This window comes from Aegilops tauschii, chromosome 3, assembly GCF_002575655.3.
Source record: "Aegilops tauschii subsp. strangulata cultivar AL8/78 chromosome 3, Aet v6.0, whole genome shotgun sequence".
Taxonomy (NCBI): domain Eukaryota; kingdom Viridiplantae; phylum Streptophyta; class Magnoliopsida; order Poales; family Poaceae; genus Aegilops; species Aegilops tauschii.
Genome location: NC_053037.3, coordinates 256,059,213 through 256,077,784, shown reverse-complemented (window position 1 = coordinate 256,077,784; position 18,572 = coordinate 256,059,213). Strand labels below are relative to the sequence as shown.

General features: G+C 48.7%; 1 protein-coding gene across 1 annotated transcript; it reads left to right on the top strand.

Moving 5' to 3' along the window:
- The first annotated feature begins 15,081 nt into the window (after positions 1–15,081).
- LOC109739972 (protein neprosin) lies at positions 15,082–18,029 on the top strand. The gene is made up of 6 exons (XM_020299027.4): positions 15,082–15,590; positions 15,688–15,774; positions 15,910–16,128; positions 16,732–16,896; positions 17,014–17,067; positions 17,195–18,029. Exons 1-6 carry the CDS (start codon positions 15,381–15,383, stop codon positions 17,717–17,719), a joined length of 1,260 nt encoding a protein of 419 aa, XP_020154616.1. The 5' UTR covers positions 15,082–15,380; the 3' UTR covers positions 17,720–18,029.
- The last annotated feature ends 543 nt before the right edge of the window (positions 18,030–18,572 follow it).

The following is an 18,572-nucleotide window of genomic DNA, read 5'->3' as shown; positions in this document are numbered from 1 at the left end:
GAACCTTTTCGATGTCCGAATATAGCCTTCCGATATATCGATCTTTACGTCTCGACCATTTCGAGACTCCTTGTCATGTCCGTGATCTCATCCGGGACTCCGAACAATCTTCGGTACATCAAATCACACAACTCATAATAGAAATCGTCATTGAACGTTAAGCATGCGGACCCTACGGGTTCGAGAACTATGTAGACATGACTGAGACACATATCCGGTCAATAACCAATATTGAAACCTGGATGCTCATATTGGCTCCTACATATTCTACGAAGATCTTTATCGGTCAAACCGCATAACAACATATGTTGTTCCCTTTGTCATCGGTATGTTACTTGCCCGAGATTCGATCATCGGTATCCTCATACCTAGTTCAATCTCGTTACTGGCAAGTCTCTTTTCTTGTTCCGTATTGCATCATCCCGCAACTAACTCATTATTCACATTGCTTGCAAGGCTTATAGTGATGATCATTACCGAGAGGGCCTAGAGATACCGCTCCGATACACGGAGTGACAAATCCTAATCTCGATCTATGCCAACTCAACAAACACCATCGGAGACACCTGTAGAGCATCTTTATAATCACCCAGTTACGTTGTGAAGTTTGATAGCACACAAGGTGTTCCTCCGGTATTCGGGAGTTGCATAATCTCATAGTCAGAGGAACATGTATTAGTCATGAAGAAAGCAATAGAAATAGAACTAAACGATCATTATGCTAAGCTAACAGATGGGTCTTGTCCATCACATCATTCTCTAATGATGTGATCCTGTTCGTCAAATGACAACACATGTCTATGGTCAGGAAACTTAACCATCTTTGATTAACGAGCTAGTCAAGTAGAGGCATACTAGGCACACTTTGTTTTGTCTATGTATTCACACATGTATCAAGTTTCCGGTTAATACAATTCTAGCATGAATAATAAACATTTATCATGATAAAAGGAAATATAAATAACAACTTTATTATTGCCTCTAGGGTATATTTCCTTTAGTCTCCCACTTGCACTAGAGTCAATAATCTAATTCACATCGCCATGTGATTTAACACCAATAGTTCACATCGTCATGTGTTTTAACACTCTATAGTTCACATCGTCATCTAACCAATACCCAAAGGGTTTACTAGAGTCAATAATCTAGTTCACATCGTCATGTGATTAACACCTAAAGAGTACTAAGGTGTGATCATGTTTTGCTTGTGAGAGAAGTTTAGTCAACGGGTTTGCCACATTCAGATTTGTATGTATTTTGCAAATTTCTATGTCTACAATGCTCTGCACAGAGCTACTTTAGCTAATTGCTCCCACTTTCAATATGTATCCGGATTGTGACTTAGAGTCATCCAGATTGGTGTCAAAGCTTCCATCGATGTAACTCTTTACGACGAACTCTTTATCACCTCCATAACCGAGAAATATTCCTTAGTCCTCTCAGGATAATTTTGACCCCTCTCCAGTGATCTACTCCTAGATCAAAATTGTACTCCCTTGCCAAACTCAGGGCAGGGTATACAATAGGTCTGGTACGTAGCATGGCATACTTTATAGAACCTATGGCTGAGGCATAGGGAATGACTTTCATTCTCTCTCTATCTTCTGGCGTGGTCGGGCTTTGAGTCTTACTCAACTTCACACCTTGCAACACAGGCAATAACTCTTTCTTTGACTGTTCCATTTTCAACTATTTCAAAAACTTGTCAAGTTATGTACTCATTGAAAAAACTTATCAAGTGTCTTGATCTATCTCTATAGATCTTGATGCTCAATATGTAAGCAGCTTCACCGAGGTCTTTCTTTTAAAAAACTCCTTTTAAACACTCCTTTATGCTTTCCAGAAAATTCTACATCATCTCTGATCAACAATATGTCATTCACACATACTTATCAGAAAGGCTGTAGTGCTCCCACTCACTTTCTTGTAAATACAGGCTTCACCGCAAGTTTGTATAAAACTATATGCTTTGATCCTCATCAAAGCGTATATTCCAACTCCGAGATGCTTGCACCAGTCCATAGATGGATCGCTGGAGCTTTGCACACCTTGTTAGTACCTTTAGGATCAACAAAACCTTCTGGTTGCATCGTATACAACTCTTCTTTTAAGAATTCCATTAAGGAATGTAGTTTTGACATCCATTTGCCAGATTTCATAAAATGCGGCAATTGCTAACATGATTCGGACAGACTTAAGCACCGATACGAAATCTCATCGTATTCAACACCTTGAACTTGTCGAAAACATTTTTTTCGACAATTCGAACTTTGTCGATAGTAACACTATTATCAGCGTCCATCTTCCTCTTGAAGATCCATTATTCTCTATGGCTTGCCGATCATCGGGCAAGTCAACCAGAGTCCACACTTTGTTCTCATACAAGGACCCCATCCCAGATTTCATGGCCTCAAGCCATTTCGTGGAATCTGGGCTCATCATCGCTTCCTCATAGTTCGTAGGCTCGTCATGGTCAAGTAACATGACCTCCAGAACAGGATTACCGTACCACTTTGGTGCGGTACCTTACTCTGGTTGACCTACGAGGTTCGGTAGTAACTTGATCTGAAGTTTCATGATCATCATCATTAGCTTCCTCACTGATTGGTGTAGGAATCACTATAACTGATTTCTGTGATGAACTACTTACCAATAAGGGAGCAAGTACAATTACCTCATCAAGTTCTACTTTCCTCCCACTCACCTCTTTCGAGAGAAACTCCTCCTCTAGAAAGGACCCATTCTTAGCAACAAAGATCTTACCTTCGGATCTGTGATAGAAGGTGTACCAAACATTTTCTTTTGGGTATCCTATGAAGACGCACTTCTCCGATTTGGGTTCGAGCTTATCAGGTTGAAACTTTTTCACATAAGCATTGCAACCCCAAACTTTAAGAAACGACAGCTTAGGTTTCTTGCCAAACCATAGTTCATACGGTGTCGTCTCAACAGATTTAGAGGGTGCCCTTTTCAACATGAATGTAGTTGTCTCTAATGCATAACCCCAAAATGATAGTGGTAAATCGGTAAGAGACATCATAAATTGCACTATATCCAATAAAGTACGGTTATGACATTTTGACACACCATTATGCTGTGGTGTTCCCGGTGGCATGAGTTTGTGAAACTATTCCACATTATTTTAATTGAAGGCCAAACTCGTAACTCAAATATTCGCCTCTGCGATCAGATCGTAGAAACTTTAATTTCTTGTTACAATGATTATCCACTTCACTCTGAAATTCTTTGAACTTTTCAAATGTTTTAGACTTGTGTTTCATCAAGTAGATATACCCATATCTGCTCAAATCATCTCTGAAGGTCAGAAAATAACGATACCCGCCACGAGCCTCAACACTCATCGGACCAGATACATCAGTATGTATTATTTCCAATAAGTCAGTTGCTCGCTCCATTGTTCCGGAGAACATAGTCTTAGTCATCTTGCCCATGAGGCATGGTTCGCAAGCATCAAGTGATTCATAATCAAGTGATTCCAAAAGCCCATCAGCATGGAGTTTTTTCATGCGCTTTACACCAATATGACCTAAACGGCAGTGCCACAAATAAGTTGCACTATCATTATTAACTTTGCATCTTTTGGCATCAATATTATGAATATGTGTATCACTAGATCGAGATTCAATAAACCATTTATATTGAGTGTATGACAATAGAAGGTTTTATTCATGTAAATAGAACAACAATTATTCTTTGACTTGAATAACTGTATTGCAATAAACATGATCCAATCATATTCATGCTCAACCCAAACACCAAATAACATTTATTTTAGGTTCAACATTAATCCCGAAGGTAAAGGGAGTGTGCGATGGTGATCTTATCAACCTTGGAATCACTTCCAACACACATCATCACCTCGCCCTTAACTAGTCTCTGTTTATTTTGCAACTCCCATTTCGAATTACTACTCTTAGCAACTGAACCAGTATCAAATACTGAGGTGTTGCTATAAACACTAGTAAAGTACACATCAATAACATGTATATCCAATATACCTTTGTTCACTTTGCCATCCTTCTTATCCGCCAAGTATCTAGGGCAGTTCCAGTTTCAGTGACCATTTCCTTTGCAGTAGAAGCACTCAGTTTCAGGCTTGGGTCTAGCTTTGGGCTTCTTCATGGGAGTGGAAACTTGCTTGCCATTCTTCTTGAAGTTCCCTTTCTTTCCCTTGCCCTTTTACTTGAAACTAGTGGTCTTGTCAATCATCAACACTTGATGCTTTTTCTTGATTTCTACCTTCGCCGATTTCAGCATCGCGAAGAGCTTGGGAATTGTTTCCGTTATCCCTTGCATATTATAGTTCATCACAAAGTTCTAGTAACTCGGTGATAGTGACTAGAGAATTCTGTCAATCACTATCTTATCTGGAAGATTAACTCCCACTCGATTCAAGTGATTGTAGTACCCAGACAATCTGAGCACATGCTCACTGGTTGAGCTATTCTCCTCCATCTTGTAGGCAAAGTACTGTCAGAGGTCTCATACCTCTCGACACGGGCATGAGTATGAAATACCAATTTCAACTCTTGGAACATCTTATATGCTCCGTGGCATTGAAAACATTTTTAAAATCCCGGTTCTAAGCCGTAAAGCATGGTGCACTAAACTATCAAGTAGTCATCATATCGATCTTGCCAAACGTTCATAACGTCTGCATCTGCTCCTTCAATAGTTCTGTCACCTAGCGGCGCATCAAGGACATAATTCTTCTGTGCAGCAATGAGGATAATCCCCAGATAAAGGACCAAGTCCGCATCATTGCTACTATCATTTTCAACTTATTTTTCTCTAGGAACATATCAAAAATAAACGGGGAGCTACATCGCGAGCTATTGATCTACAACATAGTTATGCAAATACTATCAGGACTAAGTTCATGATAAATTAAAGTTTAATTAATCATATTACATAAGAACTCCCACTTAGATAGACATCCCTCGAGTCATCTAAATGATCACGTGATCCAAATCAACTAAACCATGTCCGATCATCACGTGAGATGGGGTAGTTTTCAATGGTGAACATCACTATGTTGATCATATCTACTATATGATTCACGTTCGACCTTTCGGTCTCCAGTGTTCCGAGGCCATATCTACATATGCTAGGCTCGTCAAGTTTAACCCGAGTATTCTGCATGTGCAAAACTGGCTTGCACCCGTTGTATGTGAACGTAGAGCTTATCACACCCGATCATCACGTGGTCTCTCAGCATGAAGAACTATCGCAACGGTGCATACTCAGGGAGAACACTTATGCCTTGAAATTTTAGTAAGGGATCATCTTATAAAGCTACCGCCGAACTAAGAAAAATAAGATGCATAAAAGATAAACATCACATGCAATCAAAATATGTGACATGATATGGCCATCATCATCTTGTGCCTTTGATCTCCATCTCCAAAGTACCGCCATGATCTCCATCGTCACCGGCATGACACCATGATCTCCATCATCTTGATCTCTATCAACGTGTCATCACATGGTTGTCTCGCCAACTATTGCCTTTGCAACTATTGCTATCGTATAGCGATAAAGTAAAGCAATTATATGGTACTTGCATCTTATGCAATAAAGAGACAACCATAAGGCTCCTGCCAGTTGCCGATAACTTTAACAAAACATGATCATCTCATACAACAATTTATATATCATCACGTCTTGACCATATCACATCACAACATGCCCTGCAAAAACAAGTTAGACGTACTCTACTTTGTTGTTGCAAGTTTTACGTGGCTGCTACGGGCTTAGCAAGAACCGTTCTTACCTACCCATCAAAACCACAACAATTTTTCGTCAAGTGTGCTATTTTAACTTTCAACAAGGACCGGGCGTAGCCACACTCGATTCAAGTAAAGTTGGAGAAACAGACACCCACTAGCCACATGTGTGCATAGCACGGCGGTAGAACCAGTCTCATGAACGTGGTCATGTAATGTCGGTCTGGGCCACTTCATCCAACAATACCTCCGAATCAAAGTATGACATGCTGGTAAGCAGTATGGCTATTATCGCCCACAACTCTTTGTGTTCTACTCGTGCATATAACATCTACGCATAGACCTGGCTCTGATACCACTGTTGGGAAACACAGTAATTTCAAAAAAATCCTACGATCACGCAAGATCTATCTATGTGATGCATAGCAACGAGCGGGAGAGTGTGTCCACGTACCCTCATAGACCGAAAGTGGAAGCGTTATATCAACGCGTTTGATGTAGTCGTACGTCTTCACGATCCGATCGATCCTAGCACCGAACGTATGTCACCTCTGTGTTCAGCACACGTTCAGCTCGATGACGTCCCTCGTACTCTTGATCCAGTTGAGGCCGAGGGAGAGTTCCGTCAGCACAACGGCGTGGCGACGGTGATGATGAAGTTACCGGCGTAGGGCTTGCCTAAGCACTACGACGATATGACCGAGGTGTGTAACTGTGGAGGGGGCACCGCACACGGCTAAGACAAATCTTGAGTGCCTTTGACGTGCCCCCTGGCAACGTATATAAAGGAGGGAAGGGAAGAGGTGGCCGGCCCAAGGGGGTGCCCCAGGTGTGGGGACTCCTACTAGGACTCCCCACTCCAAGTAGGATTCCCCTCCTCTTTGCTATTCGGAGTAGGAGAGAAGGAAAGAGAGGGAGAGGGAGAAGGAAAGGGGGGCCGCACCCCCACCCCTTGTCCAATTCGGTTTAGGCAGGGGGGAGGCGCGCGCCACCTCTTGGTCTTTCTCCCCTCTCTCCACTAAAGCCCAATAAGGCCCATTACTTCTCCCGGCGAATTCCCGTAACTCTCCGGTACTCCGAAACATACCCGGATCACTCAGAACCTTTCCGATGTCCGAATATAGCGTTCCAATATATCGATCTTTACGTCTCGACCATTTCGAGACTCCTCGTCATGTCCGTGATCTCATCTGGGACACTGAACAACCTTCGGTACATCAAATCACATAACTCATAATACAAATCGTCACCGAACATTTGGCGTGCGGACCCTACGGGTTCGAGAACTATGTAGACATGACCGAGACACATCTGCGGTCAATAACCAATAGCGGAACCTGGATGCTCATATTGGCTCCTCATACCTAGTTCAATCTCGTTACAGGCAAGTCTCTTTACTCGTTCTGTAATGCATCATCCAGCAACTAACTCATTAGTCACATTGCTTGCAAGGCTTATAGTGATGATCATTATCGAGAGGGCCCAGAGATACCTCTCCGATACACGGAGTGAAAAATCCTAATCTCGATCTATGCCAACTCAACAAACACCATCGGAGACACCTGTAGAGCATCTTTATATTCAGCCAGTTACGTTGTGACATTTGATAGCACACAAGGCGTTCCTCCGGTATTCGGGAGTTGCATAATCTCATAGTCAGAGGAACATGTATAAGTCATGAAGAAAGCAATAGCAATAAAACTAAACGATCATTATGCTAAGATAATAGATGGGTGTCCATCACATCATTCTCTAATGATGTGATCCCGTTCATCAAATGATAACACATGTCTATGGTCAGGAAACTTAACCATCTTTGATTAATGAGCTAGTCAAGTAGAGGCATACTAGGGACACTTTGTTTTGTCTATGTATTCACACATGTATCAAGTTTCCGGTTAATACAATTCTAGTATGAATAATAAACATTTATCATGATATAAGGAAATAAAAATAACAACTTTATTATTGCCTTTAGGGCATATTTCCTTCAGTTTTGACCCACTGTTCGACCCTTTTTGCATATGGGGGAATGAGTTGTCCATGAATATCAGTCAAGTTAGGAAACTCAGAAAGATTGTTAGGATAAAGAAATTAGCGACAAAAAACAACAAGATCTTTGTCTGCACAATGAAGAAGACATCAATTCACTACAAGATGGTACTAACTATTATACCTTGCCTTTTTTATTCCTTTGCCCCATTTCCAATCTAGAGAAGATATTTATGCACATCCTTGTTTTCAGGCCTTTCCAAAGCAGTTCACTGATGATTACCTCTCAAACCACCTGTATGGTCAGGAGGCGAGGAACTTATTCATACAACACCCACGGTTCAATATTGAAGTGTTCCTGAAGAGGACGAAGGATGGACGGTCAATCATCCACAGGCACTGGCCTAAAGTTACAAAGACCTTCAACATCAATGAAGGCTCAATATTCGCCTTTTGCTTCAGCAGTTTTCCACATGAGATACATCTGTCTATGTACCGTCTATGATGCTAATTTCGAAAGGTTACAGATGTTGCATGTGAAACTTGGTCCTGGTGTAGTTGTGTAATGGGGTAGCTGAGTGCTGAAGCTATATGATGTTGTACTCTGATGTATTTCAATTATGAAAATGAAATATATTATGTGCTTAATATGAAATGTCAATTAGATTAATAAATGGATTATGAATAATCGGATAATTAGCCTGCTAATTGGGTTTTTTTATTGCAAACGGTTATTGAGAAAACACCGTGTGCGATGCATTCAATAACGCACACAGTTTCTAGGAGTAAACCGTGTTAGATTAATGAACAATCACACACGACATCCTCTTGAAAACTGTTTGCGTTAGGCCACCTGGCGCAAACGTTTACCACATAAAAACCGTGTGTGATGGACATCCCTTGACACATAGTTTCTTCTAGGCACCGTGTGTGATGAATTCAATAACGCAAACGATTAAATTGTTAATACCGTGCAATGGAAACGGTATCACAAACGATTTAACCGGGAAAATTGTGTGTGATGTACTTGCGAACAGAAACGTTTTCCTTGGAGTGACTATGTGGGATGTATATACGAACGGAAACGTTTAGCGCTGGTTGACCGTGTGGGATGTACTTACGACCGGAAATAATTTTTCCTGTATAATTATATTTTTTTAGCACTACTTTATGTATTTCTGTATTTCAGTGCTCGCCTGTCGCACACGACCTCATTTTGCCGAGCGTGTGTGCCAGGAGGGCATATCCCCGACGGTTTCTGGGTCGTGTGGGAAGGACCCCCCTATCGCCCACACTCACTTGGCGACGGTTCCAAAGGCCGTCGCGGAAAGGGGTTAAAAACCGTTTGTTTAGGAGCTCGTTGTACTAGTGCCGCTTGCTGGATCAAGAAGGAGAGGACGCCGCCGAGTCGTACGTGTGCTAAACTCGGAGGTATCGTCCGTTCGGCACTGGATCGGATTGGATTGTGATCGGATCGCGACAAGTACGACTACATCAACCCCATTACAATGCTAACGATTTCAGTTTACAAGGGTACATAGACACACTCACCTCTCATTGCTATGCATCTCCTAGATTAGATCTTGGGTGATTCGTATGATTTTTTTATTTTCATGCAACGTTCCCCATCATTTGCGTGGTTCTCCTATTGGTTTGATAACCTTGGTTCTCATTGAGAGAAATGCTTCCCCGCTACTATATTGCTTCACCCTTCCTCTTCGGGGAAAATCCCAACATAGATCACAAGTAGCACCAAACTCGGAATCAAGCTCCTATTCTCTTCAGTGTATCATCCGCAAACAAACGGCCAAACAGAGCTCACCAACTGGACCCTCTCTACACTCCTCCGCGTCTTGATCAAGAAGAACATCATGGAGTGGAAAGACTGCTTTCCCATTGCTGACTACGCCTACAATCAAGCACGACACTCGACAACCGACAAGTCCCCCTTCGAGGTTGTCTGTGGCTTCAACCCATTGTCACCATTGGTCATCCTTCCTCTACCACTACAAGAAAGAACCAACATGGACGCGAGCGCACGAGCAAGTTACCTCCAGAAGGTGCATGAAGATATACGTTGCACGATCAAGAACCAAGTGGACCACCTCGCTACCAAAGACAACATCAGCAAACACCCAATGGTGTTCAACCTCGGAGATTTGGTGTGGTTACACCTCCGCAAAGAACGCTTCCTCAATGAGCGCAAGTCCAAGCAACGACCTTGCACCGGTGGACCATTAAAGGTGCTCGAATGCTACAACAACAATGTCTACAAGATCGACCTCCCGCACGACAAGTACAACATGAATGAATCTTCAACGTAAAGGATCTATCTCCCTTGCATGGTGATGAAGTTTTTGATCCGAGGACGGATCTTTCCTAGGGGGGATATGATGCGGAGCATCCCATGGTCATCCCCATGGACCTACCTTCGCCTCCCCAAGTGCTAAATGGATCGATGACACGAGCACACGCAAGAGCTATCAGGACTGAGGTGACATCTCTCCTTAATGAACTTCCATATGAACCACGTTAGACATGGCTACTACCTCAAGCGGAGATGCTATGTGTGCTTAGGTACGAAGAAGACCCCCTTGGAGATGCTCGGGATGATGACCAAGCCACCACGGACAAGGACAAAGAAGCTCGACGAAAGGAATCGCTGGAATGCTACAACGGCCGCACATTCGGCCTAAAGATAGTAGCAGTAGTAGCAGAACAGCGCTGGAAGAGCTCTAGGAGCTGGACATCCGGTCCTACAGCCCCAAAAATCCGGCCCGAGGTCATCAGTACCGCGAGCAGCTCCAGGCCAGACATCCGGCCCCAGCCCGAACATCCGGCGCTTCGTGAGCCGCCGGACATCCGGCCCCCAGTCCGGACATCTAGCCCGACGCCTACATAACTGGGCCAGAGGCCCTTGTAATCCCTCTCCTCCTCTCTTACCTCGTGCCACACTATATATATACCCCCTCCTCCTAGCTAGGGTTAGCAAAGTATATGAGATTATCTAGAGAGAGCTTTGGTCATCTACCCCTCCTATTGGAGATCAAGACCTCTTAGGAGAAGATGCCCAAGTGGATATCAAGACCTCCTCTTGGAGAAGACTGTCATCAAGACCTCATGTCCTTTGGATTTGAGAAGAACCTTACCTTTGTGCTATTTTCCTTTGATTATTCATGTTATGCTTGTGGATCTCACGTATGCTATTCTAGTGGATGTGTGATTTGGGTTTGTTTGAGTGATTACTCTTGTTGTTCTTGTTGTTCTCCCCCTTTTCTCCTCCAAGTGTGCAAAGATCATCAAATTAGGGTTCCACCCTACATCAGTATAGTTGCTCAAGCGGGCTCCATCCAGTTACGCCTACCGCGGGCCTGATGGGGCACAAGAGAGATGGTTTTGGTTGGGCTTAAAATATGACCACGATTGGTAAGACCTGTTGGAGTCAGCTAATGTTGGCGGCCATGGTGCGCCCAGGGCAAGGTGACATGATGTTTCAAAGGCTGCCACCAACTGCAACCAATCCTGAGGGGTCCGCGGTGATAGAAGAGAGAGGATTGGTGGAATAGTTCGATGTATTGCTTGAGCCTCGTGGACATATATATAGGAGTACAATCATCTACTTGGAGTACAAGACAAGCCAGAACAAATCCTAGTCTATCTCGTCTTTCCTAATAAACATTATACTCAACATCCCCCCGCAGTCACAACGGTAGCGACGCAGACGGTGAGACTGGAGAAGAATCCGAAGGCAAGCCGACGGACACCCCCCCACAGTCGTAACGGTCGACGCATCGCGGAGTCGTGGCTGGAGTGGCAACCGACGAGGTTGCTCAAGCAAGGCGGTAGCCTTTTGTGCCGTTTGACGAGGTAGCCGAAAGCGTGTGTGGTGGAGCCGTGGTCGAGGTAGCCGTGCGAAGAATGCCGTGGTCGATGTTGAGTCGGGGTGGCCGGTGTCGAGGAAGTTGCCGTGGAGCCGCGGGCGCAAGAGGGCGTCGAGTTAGCATGGGCGTAGTGGTGTCGAAGTAGGGGTGCGCCGGGAAGAAAATGTTGTTGACGACGCGTCGCGGCGGGTTTGCCAAGCCCGGGGACACATCGTGGACGAAGGCACGCCCCGGTGTTGCCAGCACCGGGCATGCGTAGACGGACGAAGACGAAGTTGACGAAGTGCCGACCAGGCTTGCCAGGCCCGGGGACACGTCGTGGATGAAGGCACGCATCGGTGTTGCCAGCACCGGGCATGCGTAGACGAGGGACCTGCACGAGCTGTACGCCATGTCGGAGAAGTCGGAGGGGCCAGCAGAGAAGAACTCGACGACGATTGCGGCGTCCAGCGGCGCGGGGCCGATGTCACCAACGGTGGTCGGAGTAGACGAAGTGGTCGGGGTAGATGACGACGACGATGGCGACGGGCTGGTGCTTGGACGAAGACGAAGGGGGTGGACGGGCGGCGGCGGCTACGAAGGTAGCGGCGGCGGCGGCCAAAGAAGAGCGGCGGCGGCGACCTGATGGCGGCGGCGGCTAGGTTAGGAGTGCGGTGGCGGTGCTCGAAGTAGGCGAAGAACCCTAACAACGTGACGAAGACCGGCGCAGACGGTGGTGTTCCCGCGCCAAGGGAGACGGCGCGGCGCCTACCACAGGAGGTCGACGTGCGGTGACAGCGGAGTGGACCGCGGGCCGCGGCGCTACGGCCCGAAGGGGCGACGTAGTGGCGGCAGGCGGGTAGGCGCGACGGCGGGAAGACCTCGGGGCGGCGGCAGGGACCGCGGGCCGCGACGCTGCGGCCCGAAGGGGCGACGCAACGGCGGTTCGCGAGTCGGTGCAACCGCGGGACGGCCTCTGGACGGCGGTGTGGACCGCGTGCCACGCTCGCTACGGCCCGACGGGGCGACGCAGCGGCGGTGCGAGGGTCGATGCAGCCACAGGACGGCCTAGAGCGGACGCCCTCGGGGCGGCGGGGGACCGCGGGCCGCGGCACTACGGCCCGAAGGGGCGACGTAGCGGTGACGCGGGTCGGTGCAGCCGGGAGAAGAACCACGGGGCGGCGGCGCTGCGGCCCGACGGGGCGATGCAGCGGCAGCCCGATGCTCGAACGATGGAGAGGCGCACTGAACTCGGGGACGATCTTCACGGGGCCTGCGGGGGCGCGCGCGCAACCGACGGGCCAGGTCGGTCGCACGGCGTAGATGAGGCGGATCGCGGCGGCGGGCGGGTGATCAATCCGATCGCGCGCGAGGTCGGGGACGCCGCTCGGTGGAGGCGCGGTGGCGGAGGAGTCCGAGATGAAGCCGGCGGCGACGGGCGGCAGGACGACTATGATTGGCCGCCACATGGCGCGAGGCCGCCAGGTCGGGGTGATGCAGGAGTCCCGGTCGGAGCAGGGCGATGACGGCCGGCGTAGATCGACGGGCGGGCCGTCGCGCGAACGGCGGCGGTGAAGGGCCGCCGCATGACGCGAGGCCGCCGGGTCGGGGCGACCGGCGGGCCGACGCGCGAGGCCCCGAGTTGGGGCGACCGACGGGCAGACGCGCCGACGACGCGCGAGGCCGCCGGGTCGGTGAAGAAGCCGGCCAATCGCGCCGGTGTTGGAGTAGAGGCGCACGGGGTCGACGGCGGCGGTGGGCGACGCAAACCGGATCACATAGACCGGAAAACCAAAAAGTAGACGCCGATCAAAGCGAGCGGTGAGAGAGAGAAAACCCGGATCAAAGGATCGGGAAAAAAGAGTCTCTAGGGCAGCCGGCCAACACGGCCGGCGGACGAAACCTAGGTACGGGCGGCGCGGCCCCCGGCGGCGGTCATGGAGGCCGACCGCCCCGGGGGCGGCGCGCAGGTGCGGAAGCGGCGGCGGCGGCTAGGGTTTAGGATCGACTTGCGTCTGATACCATGTTAGAAGGAAGAGGGGAATTTAATAGAATAATTTTTATGTATTGCTTGAGCCTCGTGGACATATATATATAGGAGTACAATCATCTACTTGGAGTACAAGACAAGCCAGAACAAATCCTAGTCTATCTCGTCTTTCCGAATAAACATTATACTCAACACGCGGGAGTCAGCCGACGGTGGTTGGAGGAGGTCTTTCGGAGATGCTATATATGGAGAGGGAGAGGCCACTCGTAAGGCGTTTCCAAATCAATAGGCACCAAGAACAGAAGAGCATGAGTAGGGTGTCACGCCTCATCGGTGGCCTGAACCTAGGTAAATTGCATTACCGTGTTTGCGTGGAGTGAGTGGAGTGCTTTATCCCCTGGCTGAACAATTTAGGAGGTGGATTGTAGCTCTGATATCGACGATTACCCATCGACACTCTTTGAGGCTAAGCTTCGAGAGCGGCGCAATGTGATGTGTCGGGCGTTGTTAACGATGATGGACGACCACCCTGGGTGCCGCGGACCCCGCTCCATGGAGGCATGGGCCCTGGATTGGTACAGAACCACTGGAAGACCACCACCCGCCGTCACCACCGCCGGCTCACCGACCAGGTCCTCAGATTGGGGTTGGCCAAGTTTGAGCGTTTGGCACGGCTTCAAGGCAATGATGGGCAGGGTTAGGTGGAGTCGAGTCAGGGATGCCGAGACGTGTAACGGGACTTCTGTCACTGAAAGGATGATGACAACAACGGCGGCGATGATGACGATGAATGTGTGAGTGACCTCAGAGGCAATGCCTGCGAGGTCACCTCACCTGGTTTAGTTTAGATTTTATTTGGTTAGTTGGTAGTTTATTAAATTTCATGTGTTGAATGCAATATATCAAAATTAAGCCAACAAATTTAGTCCAGTTTGGATGAATATCGTTCGTTTTTGTGCTCGATCCGTTTGTAATGGGCCAGGCATTTGGTAATCTGCGTTGTAGTTGCCGCCCCTTAGCATACGTACTCATCCGGTATGCTCTACACGTAGTGCCTGCTTTACCTAAAAAACCGAAACACATGACATGAGTTGTTTCTTTGCGGTGCATACGTTGAGTGCATGCCATGCCATGGCATTCCTTTCCTTGCAAATTTACACACCTGGTTGGAGACCTGCTGCTGCTACTCATTGCAGAGAGCCCAAAGGCAGCAGCAGCACTCCATTGCATTGGACGGGCACTCCAGTCCACTTGGGGCAGGGCGCCGCCCCTTTCCTTTACCAAAAGCGCACCCCGGCCCGGCCCCACCCCAAGTAAACTACAGTAGGAGTAGGAGTATTATTATTATTATTATTCCCCCTCTCAACTCAATTGCCTCATGCTGCAAAGCCCCATGCTTTGTCGGCCCGCCCCCCCTAGCTAATCCCAACACCCTCCATCCTAACCATAAGCACCTATTAGTAATCGCGGGGGCCTTGGAGGGAGAGATCTTTGCTTAGCGGGAGGACAAGTGCTCCTTCTCCTCCTCTTTCTCCTCCTCCTTCTTCTTCTTCTTTGGGAAAAGGGATTGATTGCGTGCGAACGAGGCCGCGCTCGCTAGGTCTGAGCTGAGCTGCCACTGCCAGTACTGGCTGGAGTGGACAGGTTCTGTGGCGAGTACTAGTCCCAACTCCCAAGCAACAAGCGGCAGGCACCGAGCAGCCAGCCAATGTATTCCTCGCACAGGAGCATCAGCAGCAGCGACAAGACGCCGCCGTGCAGGAAGCTTCACAGGCACAGAATCCCACACTGATGGCTGCACCCTACTCTCCATCTCCATCTCCATCACATCCCACTGCTGCTGCCCTTGTCCTGCTACTGCTGCTGCTTCATGTCGCACTTCTTGGCAAGTGTGCGGCGGCGGCTAACGTGACGTTCCGGCCGGGGGAGGAGCTCCGGAGGTACAGGCGGGTCCAGGCGCTCCTCACAAGGCTCAACAAGCCGTCTCTCCGGACCATTCAGGCATGTCTCCTCGATCGCCCTACTGCCAGTGTTGCTGCAATTCGGTCTCGGTCGTGGCCGAGAGAGATTAACCGTGGTTCTCGTTGGTTCATCGCAGAGCCCCGACGGCGACCTCATCGACTGCGTACCGGCGCACCTGCAGCCGGCGTTCGACTACCCCAGGCTGCGCGGCCAGAGACCACTGGTAATGCATCCATCTCGTTAGCAGATTGTTAATTTTATTTATTTATTTCCATTTCAAAGCCAAGGGAAAGCCAGCATGCAGATTGATTAGTTAACCAAGTCTTGGGCTCTTGTTCGATTGGTCGTCTTGTCGCAGGGCCCGCCGGTGCGACCGAGTGGACACCACCGCCGCCCCAATCACACGGCGGACGTCGGAGTGCAGCTTTGGGCGGTGTCCGGCGCGTCGTGCCCGGAGGGGTCCGTCCCGGTGAGGAGGATTACGGAGGCCGACGTCCTCCGCGCCAGCTCCGTGAGGAGGTTCGGAAGGGTGCCCATGGCCAGAGTACGGCGTGACACGGTCGCCGGCGGCCACGAGGTCCGTAGTCTACTCTTGTCATGCCATACTACTACAGTACTTAGTAAACGCTCTTATATTTCTTTCTTCAAGGAGGGAGTACATTGTAAGCACGACCTGAATCCAAGTTACTGTAGCCTGTAAATCTTGTCTTGGTTGCTGAATGAAATTGCCCCTCCGCTAAATGATGCCTAAAAAGCAGAGCATCCGAAAAAGTTGGGTAAAAACGTGATATCGAGCAGAGCGGTGGCATGATGCCATCCACTGCGAGGACATAGATTCAGCGCACAGCTTTTAACCTCATGGATTTGACTGGATTTGATTGGTTTGCCGTTGCTTTTACTCCTCCGAGCTAACATCCGCAGAGAGCAATGACCCGGGTGTCGCTTCTTCGTCTGCTTTTTGGCTCTCGCTAGGTGCAGATTAATTGATCTGAGCATGTTTTTTTTTGTTTTTTTTTCTTTTGACATTAATGTAGTGTCAAACAACGTCCTAGGATGGAGGGAGTAGTAATTAACTGCAGTAGAGCAGCAGGGGTAACATTAACAAGACAGTAACACTAGTAACTCATCAGCGGATGGATGGATGGTTGTTGAAATGGTGTGTGTGTGTGTGTGTATGCAGCACGCGGTGGGGTACGTTGCCGGCGACGAGTACTACGGCGCGCGTGCGAGCATCAACGTGTGGGCGCCCAAGGTGAGCACGCCGACGGAGTTCAGTCTGTCGCAGATCTGGGTTATCGGCGGCACCTTCGGCAACGATCTCAACACCATCGAGGCCGGATGGCAGGTACATTTGCGATTTGAGCATCATCCATTCCCTCTCTGGTCTCTGCTCTCGGTCTCGGATGGCAGGGACAACAACAACAACCTATAATTAACAGCCGCTTGCTGTTTTGAGTGACAGGTGAGCCCGCAGCTGTATGGGGACAACTCGCCCAGGTTCTTCACTTACTGGACGGTAAGCCCTTTCTCCTCGATCCATGGATGGATCGATCGTCTGTCTGGTAAAAGAAAAGAAAATAAAAGAAAAGCAAAGAAACGAAAAGAAAAGAAAAGGGTTTGAATTTGCATGGCATGGCATGCAGACGGACGCGTACCAGACGACGGGGTGCTACAACCTGCTGTGCTCAGGGTTCGTGCAGACCAACAGCCGGATCGCCATGGGGGCGGCCATCTCGCCCACCTCCGGCTACAAAGGCGGCCAGTTCGACATCAGCCTCCTGATCTGGAAAGACCCCAACCACGGCAACTGGTGGCTGGAGTTCGGGTCGGGGGAGCTGGTAGGTTACTGGCCTAGTTTCCTGTTCAGCCACCTGGCGTCGCACGCGAGCATGGTGCAGTTCGGCGGCGAGGTGGTGGACACGCGCGCCGAGGGGTCGCACACGGCCACGCAGATGGGGAGCGGGCACTTCCCCGGGGAGGGCTTCGGCCGCTCCTCCTACTTCCGCAACCTGGAGGTGGTGGACTGGGACAACAGCCTCATCCCGCTCACCACCTTCCACGTCACCGCCGACCACCCCAACTGCTACGACATCCAGGGCGGCGTCAACGCCGTCTGGGGGAACTACTTCTACTACGGAGGGCCAGGGAGGAACGTCAGGTGCACCTAGCTAGCTGCTTGCTTGGATAGTCGTAGCCACAACTAATTCATTCTTCTTTCTTTCTTTCTTTCTTTCTTTCTTTCTTTCTGGAACTTGTTCATCTTCTACAGTTGTGCACCTAGCTTAGCTAGCTTGCTCGTCTTCTACAGTTTATTTTCCAACCAAAGGGAGGGTGGGTTCACTACTTGTAAAAGATGGATGGGTCTCCTGACCTCAACAATGTAGTGTAGCTTGGTTTCAAAAACAATGTAGTGTAGCCAACTCAGCACTACTCCAACACATACTACATGCATGCATCAATTGTTTATTGCCAAGCCAATCGCTCGTTGTGTCTCTCTCAAACGGTTCTTCACTTACTGGACAGTAGTGCTGGTAGTACATGAATCACGCTTCAACGGCAAGCAACATTTGAAGCAAAGACGCAGATACCGCGCCTACCTCCATGGGGAAACAACCCATTGATTGCGCCAGACCATCCACGGAATGGAGCACTAGTGTATTTCTCCGGAAACTCTAGGTAGTAGGGAGTATCGTTTCTTTTGTCCCCCAGGGCCAGGGCCAGGGATTTGTCCCTTCCTTGGCGTTGAAGCTTCCATCCATGTTTCCCTGTAGTAAAGCACAAGCATCTACTGATTCACACCCATTTTTTCCAGCCTATCACCTGGACCACACGTCCCGTTCGAATTCGATACCTCCTTCATGTTTTACCGAAAATAGTACTCTGCAATAGGCAAACGAGAAGGCACACTGTAAAGAATGCCATAAGCCCGATTTGCCAACATCAGAGCCCTGCCAAGATGTGAGAGCCAATTACAATCTGTGACGTGTGCTGCTTTCTCATGGGGAGCGCTTCATGTGTATG

Bases quoted from the DNA above. Each gene is read 5' to 3' on its own strand.
- LOC109739972 (XM_020299027.4), top strand. From the start codon at position 15,381: ATGGCTGCACCCTACTCTCCATCTCCATCTCCATCACATCCCACTGCT. The intron at 15,591-15,687 runs GCATGTCTCCTC...GGTTCATCGCAG, and splicing joins CGTCTCTCCGGACCATTCAG to AGCCCCGACGGCGACCTCAT. The intron at 16,897-17,013 runs GTACATTTGCGA...TTTGAGTGACAG, and splicing joins CCATCGAGGCCGGATGGCAG to GTGAGCCCGCAGCTGTATGG.